Source organism: Anastrepha obliqua, chromosome 6 (genome assembly GCF_027943255.1).
Source record: "Anastrepha obliqua isolate idAnaObli1 chromosome 6, idAnaObli1_1.0, whole genome shotgun sequence".
Taxonomy (NCBI): Eukaryota; Metazoa; Arthropoda; class Insecta; order Diptera; family Tephritidae; genus Anastrepha; species Anastrepha obliqua.
The window spans coordinates 65,104,780-65,119,445 of NC_072897.1; the positions used below are offsets into that span (position 1 = coordinate 65,104,780).

Below are 14,666 nucleotides of genomic sequence, written 5' to 3' on the forward strand. Positions count from 1 at the left end.
ATTGTAACTGATAACGCGGATGTGTAAAAAAGTGTGTAAGCAAAAATATCAATGGCAACATTGTGTAGATACAACCAAACACATACACACACAAACCGATGTATTGTGTAAATATGTAATTAAAAGAACGCAGTTGTTCTCGGGGGTGAGTTTTTGTGCACGGTAAGGGACTGCGGTAAAGGATTCCGTGCGGTATGCACTGTTTTCAGCATTACACGAAGACAACAGGTGACTAGGAAGCTGCTACTACAACAGAACGAGTCAGAAGATACAAGCTGTCAGATCTAGAAATTACGATAGTTATTAAACACATGTATATAAGGGTATTCAGTTGGAAATTAAACTTGTGAGCGAATAAACGAAAAGTATTAGAGTGATGTAGTCTTAAGCTTAACATGTACATTTAGAAGTAAAGTGTTGGAAATAAAGTAAAGCAAGTGTGTTGCCAGTAATTTTTGTGTTTTATTCAACAATCCAGTGATCGAACTCAGAGAGTTATTGTAAGAGATTTATTTGAATTTAATCGTAAGAAAATTCGTAACAATATATACTTATCTTAGGGTTTTGTACGTCGTCGTAAGTAAATATGTATTTGGCGTAAAAGCGCTAAAGCGTAAGCAAATAACAATGCTGAGTTTGCACAAGGAAAATTAAAAAAATACTAATATGAAATACTTTACCGTGAAAAGATATCGACTAACTAGTAGAGTTACGGCGTTATTATTCTCAGCAATAAGCAGCTCGGTCTCTTCCTTGTTCTTAATATATTTCCCATTAATTTGTAGTATTTGATCTCCTTGACGCAAGCGACCATCGCGTCCGGCTACACTGCCTGGCTGAACGCCGCTGATATATACTTCAATGCACGCGTCGTTATCATCAGAACTAGATAAGGCACCATTATTTTCGCTACCATTACCATTGCTGATATAACCATTATAGCAAACAATTAGTCCCAGGCGTTCATTGCTGTCGGATTTTCGTAAAGTTATTTCCTATTAAAATTATATTAGAACATGCATTTAGGGTAAGAAACGTTATTCTATCAAAACAGTATAAACTTACTTCGATATCAATTTCTGGTGCTAAGCATTGCTCAAGTAAGTTATGCTCATGCTCAATAAAATGCTCAGATGTCTCTTTAGAGTTATCATAGATGAAATAACTATTTTCAGTTTGAGTTGATTTACTAGCCCGTGAAACGGCATTTTCTGTCATCGCGGTAAGCACCGATGAATTTATGGCCACAATCAATTTTATTGTGGAAGTTAAGTCTGCATTGTCAACTTTTATTGATTGTTCTGTATTTGATTTAACAGAAGGGTTAATTTTTAGATTCGCCATTTTGGCGCTGACACCATCGAAGTCCCTTTCATTGTAATTTGGATTTGTAGAGGTGCTACAGGTTGGAGTAGTGCTGGACTTCCGATACATTTCCACAAGCAATGGCTCACCCGTAGTAAGGAACATTTGAACCACTTTATCTTCCGGTAGCTGACTTATATCGGCACCATTGATCTAAGAGTAAACAATATTTTGAATGTATATCAATAAACGTATAACTTAAAACTTACCTTTAAAGCGACAAAATTAATCTCAGTCATCATGGTACATGAAGTTATCATTCATGTGTTAACGTAAGATATCTCTCATTATTCTTATTTATTTACGTTAAAATGTGTCTTTTTAATACTGAAATTAATAAGTTTAAGATTATTTCATTTATCGTAAGTAATATACTATAAGCTTAAGATATATTTGCAACTTACATTGCCAACAATGTGAATTAAATAGTTAGAAAAACTTAAACTAACCGTAAGGCTTACGTTCTATTTGGTTTGCTATGATTTGAAGTCTTCTGTTGAAAAATGGAAGCTTTGTCAGAGGCCGACAAAGCCCTCTCCACTGGTGCATCTAATAGTTTTAACCACGAGCTATAGTAGCAAGTCCCTCAGACTCATTAAAGCTACAATCAAATATTGACAGCGTGTTTGCTTGTTATCATAAAAATAAACTAAATTTAAATTTAAAGAAGTATTTTCAAATCTCGTTCTCTTATCTCTACTACCTATCATACATTCTGTCAAAAAAATATCGGGAATTGTTCAATAAAACGCAAAATAATTGTTTAATCATCGCCTTCAAAATAGGTTTCATTCGAAGCAATGCGCATATGCCAACGATTAGTTAAGTCATCATAGCACCTATTCAACGCGTTTGAAGAGATCTTCAGCTCCTTCAGCAAATTCTCCTTAATGGCCTCTATCAATGCAGCAATATTGCTCCAAATACTTCTCCTCAGGGCTGGTATTGAAAACAACCCTGGACCAGAGGTATTTTATTGATGCGATTGCCATAAACCGCTTCACCCGAACTCTACCTCGGTTAGGTGCAAACGGTAAAGTCACATAAGGAGTGGCCCACACGGTACGTGGTCACGTCTTGCTCCCGCCGCCAGGCGTCTCATGCCTCAACGGCGACCACATCCCCTGATAGCCCGGCATTACCAACCGCCACCACAACCCATACCTGTGGTAAGGAGCTTATCAGCATAACACAATTCTCCAAACATAGCCCATCACCTTCCCTCCTGCTCCAACCCCAATGCGGGGATAAGCCAGGTGCTCTTGCTCTCCCGCACAGTCTGTTCCTTGTGTCAGACCAGGGTTCCTCGGAAACTGACATCAGTCAACTGCAATTCTCGCAAAGGCTGATGCCTCTTTCGAAGGGGCTCTGGCCTGCGCACCTACCGTGAGTAGAAAATTAACTACGTTGCCTCTTGCTGCAGAGCTCTGCACCCGCAACCGCCTCCCGTATCGCGGCCGACCACCACCATCAGGCCACAACAAAAACAGCGAAACGCACAGCAGGACCAACGTAGACAACCACACGCGTCCCTAACACCTCGAATTATAATTATTACCGAGAAGCTTCAAGCTTCTGATAGTTGACTTTGTGAGCCGACACAGAATCCGAATAGCTGCGGTCCAAGAAACCAAGCTGCACGCTAGCTCTTCTCTGATAAGAAGGGCTGGCTATAACGTGAACAGAGAAGATCGCAAGCGAGACAACGGTGGTGGTCTAGCTTTCATAGTCCACAACACAGTACTGTATCGTCTGATCAACGAAGGCATCGACAACAGGGACAGTACCTTAGAATGCAAAGCTATAGCTGTCCGGTCAGGCGATGCCGAGCTCGAAATTTTTAATATATGCATACCCCCTGTCAGCTGCTGCCCGGCTGGATATCACCATGATATTGGTACGTTCATCAGAGGAGAAAACCGATCGGTTATAGGTGACTTGAAAACGCATGATGATCTTTGGCATTCAAGCCTGCCAAACGATCGTAGGCAGAGTAGGTAGACGATTCGACATTCAGCACTGTGAACGACGACGCTATCAAACGAAGTTGTGGGCGATTGTAGCAGCTCGCCTAATATAACAATAGATAGCGCTGGTATGATAAAGAGCATAACTTGGCGACCTATGCTATCGCTTGTATCAGACCACTTACCCAGTATCATCTCGATCGAGAAGCCTGCCGACTTTGTTTCCGCGGATCATCGGGCATACATCAACTTTAATAAAGCTGATTGGACCAGATTCGCGGAATTTACTGAGGGCACCTTCGCCGCTCTCCCCATTCCCACTTATGTGCGCGCAGTCGGACGCGCATTCCGCAAGGTGATTACAGCTGCAGCGTCTCGCTTCATACCCGCTGAAAGGATCCGAAAAGTGCACAGCAGCACCACAGCACTCACCGTCATTAACACTCAGAAAAAACTGCGGGCTCAACCAAAACCGCCCCTGCGAGAGGACTACCCTAGTAGCGTTGGATCTAAAAAACTCTTTTTATAACATGATATTTTACAGTCGATACTCCCGCCAGGGCTGAAGAGGTGGACCGCGAACAACCTGAGTGGACGTCATTCGCCGGTGCTATTTCGAGACCAAATCTCAAAACAGAGGAAAATAAAGCAATGTATGTCTTATGGACTTTCAGCCTTGTCCAATGACAACCGCTAAATTAAATCCACGGCGACCCTCTTTACGTCGGTCGTCATTCGTCGGTGCTATGTCGAGACGAAATCTCAAAACAGAGGAAAATAAAGCAATGTATGTCGCAGGGTGGACTTTCAGTCTTGTTCAATGACCCCCAGTAAATCCACGGCGACCCTCTTTACCACCTGGACGAAGGAGCCCAAGCTGCAGCTAACGGTGAAAGCTGACGACACACCAATTTGTGTTTTTTTTTCCTTGTTCACTCCACTCGGGAGCCAAGGGCCTCGACAAGACTCAGTCTTGCGTTGGTTTCGTTAATCTCTTTAACTTTCTTAAGGGGCAGGTGATTAGCCTGCCGCTACCACTTCTAAGTGGTGGGAATGCCCACCTGTCGTTTCATAAGAGCAACACCTTCTTATTGCTTGAAGCGCCATCTGTGTGTCACATTTTTCTGGCAGAAGGATCACACGAAGTCCTCAACCCTTCGTTAAATTTAGTGAGTCTGCGCTATTACCGCGATTGCCCGCTTCCTCTTGCTGGCGCCACTGATGCAATATGTAACTGTGTATTTTTTCTTCGTTATTTTGCTTGTTTTGGGAGCCACAATGCAAGTATAGCGCTGACTTTTGTACGGGAGTTACGATTGGAAGGATAAGGTTGTTGTGGTTGTGGAATGAACCTTTTTTTTATTCAAACTAGGAAAGTAGATAAGTTTGGAAAAGTGCGAGGACTATGCTTTACGTGGGATTCGAACCCACAACCTCTGGGATGGCAGGCTAGTGCACTTACGCTAGACTACCGAGGCCGTCAAACACACCAATATTGACCGTTAACAACTTTAAAATTTCGCGAGTCACCTTCGACAGTTTGCTCGCTCTCCTTCTCTGCGCACACAACCGGAATTGCGACTACAGTCCAAAATCACAACAAAGTCCTCAAATCGCTTGCCGGCAGCACTTGGGATAAACACAAAGAAATGTTGCTATCGAACTATGCTGCGCTTGTCTGGTCGGCTGGAACTCGTGACACGCAGTGGATAAAGCTCCAGACTTGCCAAAACACTTCGGACAGCGATGGGTTGCCTTAAGAACGAGGCATAGTAAAGAAGCACAATAAACTACGACAAATCGGACAGACATGTACTGGACTAGACAATGTTTAGACAGATAACAAAAACGACATTCATCGGGAGACCATCACCACCTTCTTAAGCTCCCAACCACCGAATGCCGCAATCGGAATCCAACCACCACCTACAGCAGATGAAGACCTCCAACTTTTCCGTGAGACCCTTGTAAACTGGCACAATTACGTTCTGAATATTGTGGCAGGTTAAATTCCTACTTATCCAGAATTGAACCCGACATATTACCATATGTCCGGCATGTGAAGGCACCCCGTACGATACTAACCACCTTTTGACACGCCCCTTAACACCAGGATGTTTCCTGGGCCTACCTTTAGATGAGTTAGACGAAGACGACCGGTGATATACACTACACTAACAGGGATTGTATTGCTGCTACAACAGCAACAACAACAGTTTTTTTTCTAATAGTGGTAGCGTCTGGCAGTCAATGACACTACTCCGAGTGTATTTTTACCATGAAAAAGCTTATAAAAAACATTTGCCGTTCGAAGTCGGCTTAAAACAGTAGGATCCTCAATTTGTGGAACAACACCAAGACGCACGCCACAAATAGAAGGAGGAGCTCGGCCGAACAACTAACACAAGTGTACGCGCCAATTATTCATTGATTTTTTAATATATAATATTATTCAAAGCTCGCTTTCATTCGTTGATTCAACTCAGAATGTTCCACACACTTTCTTCTTACCTCATTTGTGCACTCTAAGTTGAGATATGAAGTATTAGGTTGACGAATAAGTTCGTAGTGCTTCTACCGAAGGCTTATTTAAACAAAAAACAATGATTGTATCAATAAGTTAATTCATTGTATATTCGCTGTCGCTGTTTACAACTTCTTCCCACCTCTCGACCAATTTATTGATGCCGTTTCACAAAAAATCGCCTGATCTGGTGTCAAAGAAGTTGTTGAGCCAGTTTTTAAGGACCTCTTTGTTAATTAAGGTAACGCTCTTCATATGGAGCGGCAGAGATGATAATCGGTCGGTGCAAGGTCCGGAGAATATGGCGGATGCTGAAGGACATCCCATTGCATCTCTTGGAGTGCGGCTTTTACAACTTCTGTACATGGAGCCCAGGTTTGCCGTGAAGAAGTATGGCTTGACCATGCCGATCAGTTCTTTTCATACGAATAGTCTCCTTCACGCATTTCCCAGTACACCATGCCCTCCTAATCCCACCAAACTCATCTTCTTTCGGTGAAGATCCGGCTTGACTCTCGGCTTTGCCGTATTTCCTGGAGTCAACCACTCCTTTCTTTGCTTCATATTGATGTATACGCACAATTTCTCATCTTCCGTGAAGATTCGGTATTTATGACCGTGTGTTACTCGGCACGATGCTGAAAAGCAATTTGAAGGCGACTTTCTTTGTTTTTTTGGTTTACCTCGCGAGGCACCCATGCTTTTTGGTAAATCCCAGTGAATTAAGGTGATTGAGAATCGTTTAATGATCGCAGTTCATTTTTTTCCGAAAATTCACAATTGGTTTGGCGACCGTTCTCCTTAAAAACTGATTTGAGACGCTCTTCGTCAAATTCAGAAGGCCTTCCGCTGAAGGACGTGTCATCGCCGCAAAGGCGCCATTTTTGAACTTTGCAAACAATTTCCGTGCTATAGACTCGCCTTTGACACCTTCTCCATACACGTCGCAAATGTAACGGGCTACTCCGGCGGCTTTTTGACCTCGATGAAAAGGAAAGAAGAGTAGGTGCCGAAAATGTTGATTTTTGCCACCTGGTTATTAAATTTCTAAGCCTCAAAATTAATAAAAAAATTAAATAACTCAGAAATACAATTAAGATAGTTTTGTTGATTTGAAAGAGTTCTATCGAATGAATAATTATCCTTTGCCAAACAGGAAGCAAATCGTTGCAAAACAAAAGGAAATATAGACACGCTATGATATTATTCACAGACCCAATATTTATTTGGATATAGATAATACAGTATAACATCCAGAGACTTGAAAGAGTTCACTGTCTTGCTCCTCACTGGTAAGCAGCGAACAAGCAGTTTTGTTTCTTGGACCAGAGTTATCAATATTCTGCGCGGGTTCATAAAAATGGCTATATCGGCAATCTTGCTACTGCTGTTGTTGTGGCCCGATGGTGGGAGATGGCGGCGAGAAACGAGGCGATTTCAGATGCCGATCTTTACAACAGGGAGTAACGCACTCACTAGTCCTATCTCTAGTGGTGCGTATGTCAGAGCATCTCCGAGGAAGGCACCACTACAAAAATTGCAATTAACGCACGTCAGGTTCCAAGCTACTCCGGTCCAGCACACAGAAGAGACGATAATTGGAGTAGAGATGAGTGGAATGAAAGAAGGGGAATAGATGCTGCTCTGATGAGCTCCGAAATCCGTAGATGTTCCGATTGTGGTGCATCCCGGTGCGCACAACTGGCTGTCATGTGAATGAAGAAAATACTCTGTAGCGTCCTGATACGTTAGTTGTCATAGTAGGATTGAAATCGTATAACGTAAATTTATTCGTTTTGCTCTTCAGTTAATTAACTTTTCAAAACCTTTCCGAGGAGTAATAGATTTAAAATCGACTTAAAGTAAAAGGAACGTTCAATCATTTATGTTTGTCTATGATTTAACTCGTGGTTATATTGACTGTTCTGATCGATGTATTTACTTACACAGATATGCTTCAATGTTCCCAATAGCCTTGTGGTTTCATCTGCATTCTATAAAAGCAAACTATTTCGCCCTTTAACCGATCTGCCTTCAATAAAACATAAAAATAAGTCGAATATTGAACCATTGCACTTGTTTATTCTAAACAAATATATCCCTGCATTGTCCTCCTTAATTCTGAAAAGCGAAAGAAGAACAATGTAGGAATGAAAACCGCACCAACATCGCTATAAGGTGTTCAGTTGTTTTTCCCCTACGAGCGCAAAAGGGCACATCCAAGTGACAAATACAACACAAAACAAAATATTTTTCAACAACCTAAGATGATAAACAGGTTAATATAAATACATTTATATTCATATAATTCTTAGTAAATTTATGAAAAATACACACCCATACACCCTATTATATATCATAATATTATAAAATTATAACGAATTGAAAGTAACCCTATTTTTCCTTATTTCGGAATCGGCGACATATCGTCGACATACCCCGACAGTACACTTAGTCTATTTGGTTTTAGTTTATTTCTACTCTGCAATATTGTTAAACAGACTAAAAAAATATTAAATTGAATGAAGTTTCGTTAACTTCCTATCATGTGACTTCTTTAGCCTGAAGCTGGAAAGATTATTCGCAGAATACCTTTGGACTAGGTCGGCATTGGGTAGTAAGGGTTTTGCTTTCTATTACTACCACGAAAAAGTTGCTTATAATGTCGAATTAATGAATTTAAAAATTATAACACATATGTAGTCACTATATCAGCCTTGTGATTTATAGTACCCTTTATAAAACTATATATTAATATGAAGAGCAAAATTTTGTCGAACCTTTTTTTAGTATTTATAATCAGAGAAAAAAGTTGAAACATATACCAATGGATAGCATACATATGTGGAGACGGTTTGCACAATGTATTAAAATAGATGCATAAGTGAATAGGTGCAGGTAAAATTAATCATCATTGTTTGGCAACTCTGTCGAATAAAGACTGCTTTTGTGCAGTGTGAATCAAATATTTTTAAATATTCGAAGTTTTCTGTCGAAACAAAACATATAAGCAAGGAAATTCAAAACACCTATTGGAAGAGAAAGCTGGAAGCTGAAGTTCAGTAAGTTGGCCAGTGAAATGCAACCAAAAGTGCTGAAATACAAGTTTTGCTACGTGGGACTCCTACTCAGCTGTCAACGACGATTGGACTTTGACCCGAGCTGGTGTTGCTGTATTTATTGAAATTTATATTTTAGTACTAAAAAGCTCCTTCTGGTTCTAAAACATAATAAATAGCAGTTGTATTAAATAGCTCCTAAAAGTATGCAAAAATTTTTGGTGAAGAGCAATTGATATAAATTGTCTGGTACAATATATTTATATTGTATTATAATACCAGAGAATGTTAATGCAATGAGAAGGTGCAAATGTTACTGTAAGCTTTTTTTAGTACAATTGAGATCTGAAAGATTTGTAATAAGGTCATTTAGCACACCGAGTTTATAGACACCTCACTGACTTTTGCCCACACAAAAATTAGAAACACCACACATCTTTCACCTCAACACACAACACATTTCTCACCTCGACATTAAACCAATTAAATTTGTACTATTTTCGTATTTTTGAAATAATAAGCGAATACGTAAAATTTATTACATGATTTTTTTTTCAATTACATTAAAAAAAAAAAAACGATTTTAAAAAATAAAATTTATAAAAAAAAGTTTGCACCGGGAATTGAACTCGAGTCTAACATGTGGCGAGGAAAAATAGGCGGTGCGTTTATTTCTTCGACTGTTTATTTTTTGGCCATTTTGTTACTTTTGAAATGATAAGCGGATACATAAAATTTATTACAAATTTTTTTACGATTACATTAAAAAAATAAAAATTAAAAACGAAAAAAAAAATTTCCACCGAGAATTGATGGCGAGTCACGTGGGGAGGATAAATACATTAAACTAATTAAATTTTTACTATTTTCGTATTTTTTTAAATAATAAGCGAATACGTAAAATTTATTACATAATTTTTTTTAATTACATAAAAAAAAAAACGAATTTAAAAAAAAAAATTAATAAAAAAAGGTTTGCACTGGGAATTGAAATCGAGTCTAACATGTGGCGAGGAAAAATAGGCGGTGCATTTATTTCTTCGACTGCTTATTTTTTTACCATTTTGTTACTTTTGAAATGATAAGCGGATACATAAAATTTATTAAAAAAATTTTTACGATTACATTAAAAAAATAAAAATTAAAAACGAAAAAAAAAATTTCCACCGAGAATTGATGGCGAGTCACGTGGGGAGGATAAATACATTAAACTAATTAAATTTTTACTATTTTCGTATTTTTTTAAATAATAAGCGAATACGTAAAATTTATTACATAATTTTTTTTAATTACATAAAAAAAAACGAATTTAAAAAAAAAAAATTAATAAAAAAAGGTTTGCACTGGGAATTGAAATCGAGTCTAACATGTGGCGAGGAAAAATAGGCGGTGCATTTATTTCTTCGACTGCTTATTTTTTTACCATTTTGTTACTTTTGAAATGATAAGCGGATACATAAAATTTATTAAAAAATTTTTACGATTACATTAAAAAAAACACATTTAAAAAAAAAAAAAAAAATTGGCGCCGAGAATTGATGCCGAGTCACATGGGGAGGATAAATACACAGTGCGTTTATTTCTGCGCCTGCGTTGTGAACCAAGGTTTTGTGCATGCGCGCGACGCGAATTAATTTTAATAAAGTTCTGAAAGTAATTCATGAAGTTTTTCATTACATACATTCATAAATGAACGTATACTTTATATGTACATAAATGATGGTATATGACAATATACATACATAATATGTATGTACATGTCAATAGGAGGTATTTGCATTAAGAAAAAAAAAAACGGTTTAAGATAAATCAACACTTATTTTATATTGTATGTCAATTTATAGTTTATGTATTCGACAGCATTTACATACATATGTAGGTATGTACATTTGTATATGAAAAACAATAATGCACAAGCGCAAGAACATCATCTTCCTTTCATACATATGTACATATGCATGTATGCCCAAATAACCTTGACTTATGTATGTACACAAGTCACAGCACATCACATTCTTACAAGACAAATACACATACGCACTAGCGAGTTTCTTCCTAACAAGTGCAAAAACAATTCTGCTCTATGTATGTATTATGTCCTAGCATATATACATACATATATACCTACTTGCCTTCTAAACTTCCTACAAAATAATTGTATTCATATGTTACTACATCCATGCACGTTCATACATTCATGCATATATGCGCGAGCACAGCGCTCCCTTCTTGCTTCCGTGTACTTTTGTCTTTCACCAGTCGATATTCCTAATATTGTACTTACAAAAACACGATATGTACTTTGATAGACGCAAAAGCAACAGCAAGCGCAACGCCATGGCCGCTTTGCCACCGCACATTCTAAAATGTTCTAGAACACAACAAAAACACATACCTCACATGCGCATGTCGCCCAAAGCTAAAATCTAAGCCTAGCGACTACAAAAACAAAATACATTCGTAGACGCAGTCGCAGCGGCCATGATTCTATCAGCGACGGCGCTGAACAATTTAGAACAAAACAAAAAGTTCATTCATAAGTTAGAGCTCATATTTCAATTTCATTCATAAAACGAGTCGCCCATATGCCAATTTTCGCGACTATTCGAAAATAGTCAATATTGGAATATTTCGCGTCGAATTATTTGCCAATATTTGATAAATCTTGAATTTTTGTCATGTCGAGTGGCCGCGGCTCCGTATGTGTATGTATGCACCCTTATATGTATGTAAATATGTCTTCTAACTGTGCGACAGTCGCGAGTTAATGCGACTTCCAGCGAATCACACATTGCTGTCCGCAAAGCCGCATATATGTACCTTATGATCAGAAAGTACCGGGAATGTTTAAATTAAACAAAACAGAGTTAAATTTAAGGCAAATTTATATTATCTCCTTCAAAATATGACCCGTCTGAAGCTACACACATGTGCCAACGTTTAACCCAGTCCTCCAAACACCCCGGGCAGGCCGATTTGTATTCTCTTTGATCAGTGCGATGGCGCGTTATCATCATACAAGATCTGAGAATTGTTTGCTCACATTTCTGGCGGTTTGCAACACACAGCATCTCTGTAAGGTTTCAAAACGGATAAATAATATTCTCTATTGACTGTCTGGCCCGATGGAAGGTACTCATGGTGGACTATGCCTTGGCAATCGAAGGAAGCAGTCAACATCACCTTCCCGGTTCTTTTTGCTCATAGGGTATACATATCCCATGTGTCAAGTGTGCGCAGAAGCTTGTGTTCTGGGTTTGTTAGAATGGTGGTAGTTTGTACATACATATATTTATACACATATGTGAGTATGCGCGTTAGGCTTCCTGGATGGATATTAGAATATTTTCTCATCAATATGTGTATGTAAGTAGTTCAGATTTGACTGAAGAGATTAAATACACACATGCATATATGAATGCATATTCATATGCATTGCCTTTATGGCTGTTTTACATATAAATCAATTCAAAAGAAGTATGAATAATTTTATATAGAAAATAAATTTATAAATAACTGGTATTAGAAAAACCTGAATACACTATTTTAAATCAATTTCAATTAAACCAAATATAAAAAATGAAATAAAAATATCGAACAAAAAACTGTGCACAGGATTTGAACCTGAGTCAAATATGAGACGATGTACTGCATACACGACACGTCTTTCACGATTGCGTCAATCTACAATTATTAATGATCTTTTCTAAATCACTCATTTATTCGATTCCCAGTTTTATATGCACATATTCTGCGTTAGTTGAAAGTTTGTATGCGTAATTATATGAATATGCATCTGTGTATGCGCGTTTGGCTTTCTGGACGGATATTAGAATGATATTTTCTCATCAATATAATTTGGATTTGATGAAATAGATTATAGATATATGTACATATTTTCTGTTTTGATTGATTTATATAAAAGTCAGGTCATATCCAGTATGAACTATTTTATACCGAAAAGAAATTTCCATTTATAAAATACAAAAAAAAAACAGTATTTCAAAGAAATTTTAATTAAAATAAACTCAAAAATTTTACCAAACTTTCCTGATTTGAATTGTAAAAAAAAAATGTGCAAGAAAAAAAATATGACTTCAGGACTTGAACCTGAATTAAATACGTGCCAAAAAACAAAACGAATAATTCCGCCGACTTTAGCTTCTGCACCACAAATTAACTGCCGCGCGGCCTTCTCAATCGCAAATTTATTCGCTTCGCTGTGGGCATGAAATAAGTCGATTTCCTTAGTAGTGTGCCGAAAAATCTTATGAAATTCCTTAGTAGAGGGGTAAACGCAGAAAAAATCTGAATTCCTGTCCTAGCGTGGTGGGTAAATATAGAAACCCTCCACTTGCGTGGTAAATATCTGCAATCCCCCACTAGTGAGGAAAGTTGAATTTGAAAATTCCTTAATATGAATCTACAAATTAGTACTCGAAAAAAGCTCATTTAATATTTGCTCCTTCTCATTGCATTAACATTCTCTGATCATACTACATCATTAAGTGTTGAGTTTATGTTGAAAAAGCCCTAAAATCATTCTCTAAATTTATGTATGTATTTATTGCTTAAATATATGTATGTATTTATTGCTTAATTGATACAAACAAAGTTGATCCGGATGCATTTGAAGATATCTCTCAATTTACGATCACAACAAACACCATACTTAGATTAAACTTATTTTGCTTCTAAGAAAATCGCATAAACTAAACTCTGCGTTATTATGGGAGACGATCGTGCGCCTCCACCGGGAGGTGGCGGAAATCAGGCAAAGCCAATTGCAACTAAAAATAACCAATATGAAACAATAATAAATCAATTATCAGAGAAATTAAAAAAATTGGAAAAGTTATGCGCCGATCTTAAAAAAGAAGTAGTACACCTTAAATCAGAAAATTGCCAATTAAAATCCAATGCTGGAAAAAATGCACTTCAAATAGAAAATGCAAATGATAAAATATATGAAAGCGATGAAGAAGAGCTAACCCGTGAAACAGAATGGATACTCAAAAAGAGATCCCGCAAATTCTTCCCCCGATTCTTCCCCCAAACTATTGATTTCTTCACCAATCATTCAAAATCCTCAAGAAACCAAGGAAGTAAAAAAAAGAAGACTCATCGACCTCCACCCATAATGGTCTCGGTAGAGTGTAATTATCAACATAGCGAAAGTTGAGGCGAGCGAAGAGTTTCGAACTAAACTGCTTAGCAACAAATATTACGAAATAGCTACCAAGGACCCAAATGATTGTAGGAAAATTACGAAAGCACTGAAAAACAAAAATATTTCATGGTACACTTATGAAGATTAGCAATCAAGACCAATTAAGGTCATAGCCAAAAATTTACACCACTCATGTGACCCCAAGGATATAATTTCCGAGTTGAATAAACAGGGATTAAAAATAATCAACGCGATAAACAAATTAAAATGGAAAACTAAACAACCGCTTGATATGTTCCTTCTTACATTTGAAACTTCGGAAGACATAAATAAAATATATAATATAAAAACCATACTGCATTCAGTAGTCAATATTGAACCAGTTAGACAACCAACGTTTATACCTCAAATAACCAGAAAATAAACAGCAAACTCTGCTATCATCAGATACGGCACCAAAGGTTCTTACATTTGTACAAATATTGAAGGCTAACAAAATTGAGGAAGATAACATTTTGAAACTGATGAGAAACTAACAAAATAACATGAATTCAATTTGGTACTCGAAAAAAAACTGCAAA

At 37.6% G+C, this 14,666-nt stretch overlaps 1 protein-coding gene across 2 annotated transcripts in view; it reads right to left on the reverse strand.

The window, feature by feature from the left end:
- LOC129249850 (slo-interacting protein 1) overlaps window positions 1–1,942 on the reverse strand; it is a 39,995-nt gene extending 38,053 nt beyond the window's left edge. For both annotated transcript variants that reach the window (XM_054889520.1, XM_054889519.1), the window contains exons 1-4: window positions 1,815–1,942; window positions 1,575–1,692; window positions 1,066–1,518; window positions 681–995 (exon numbers count right to left, since the gene is read on the reverse strand). In XM_054889520.1, coding sequence (XP_054745495.1) covers window positions 681–995; window positions 1,066–1,518; window positions 1,575–1,625 — 819 coding nt within the window. In that variant the 5' untranslated portion in view covers window positions 1,626–1,692; window positions 1,815–1,942. The remainder of the gene's footprint in view (window positions 1–680; window positions 996–1,065; window positions 1,519–1,574; window positions 1,693–1,814) is intronic.
- Between the last annotated feature and the right edge of the window lie 12,724 nt (window positions 1,943–14,666).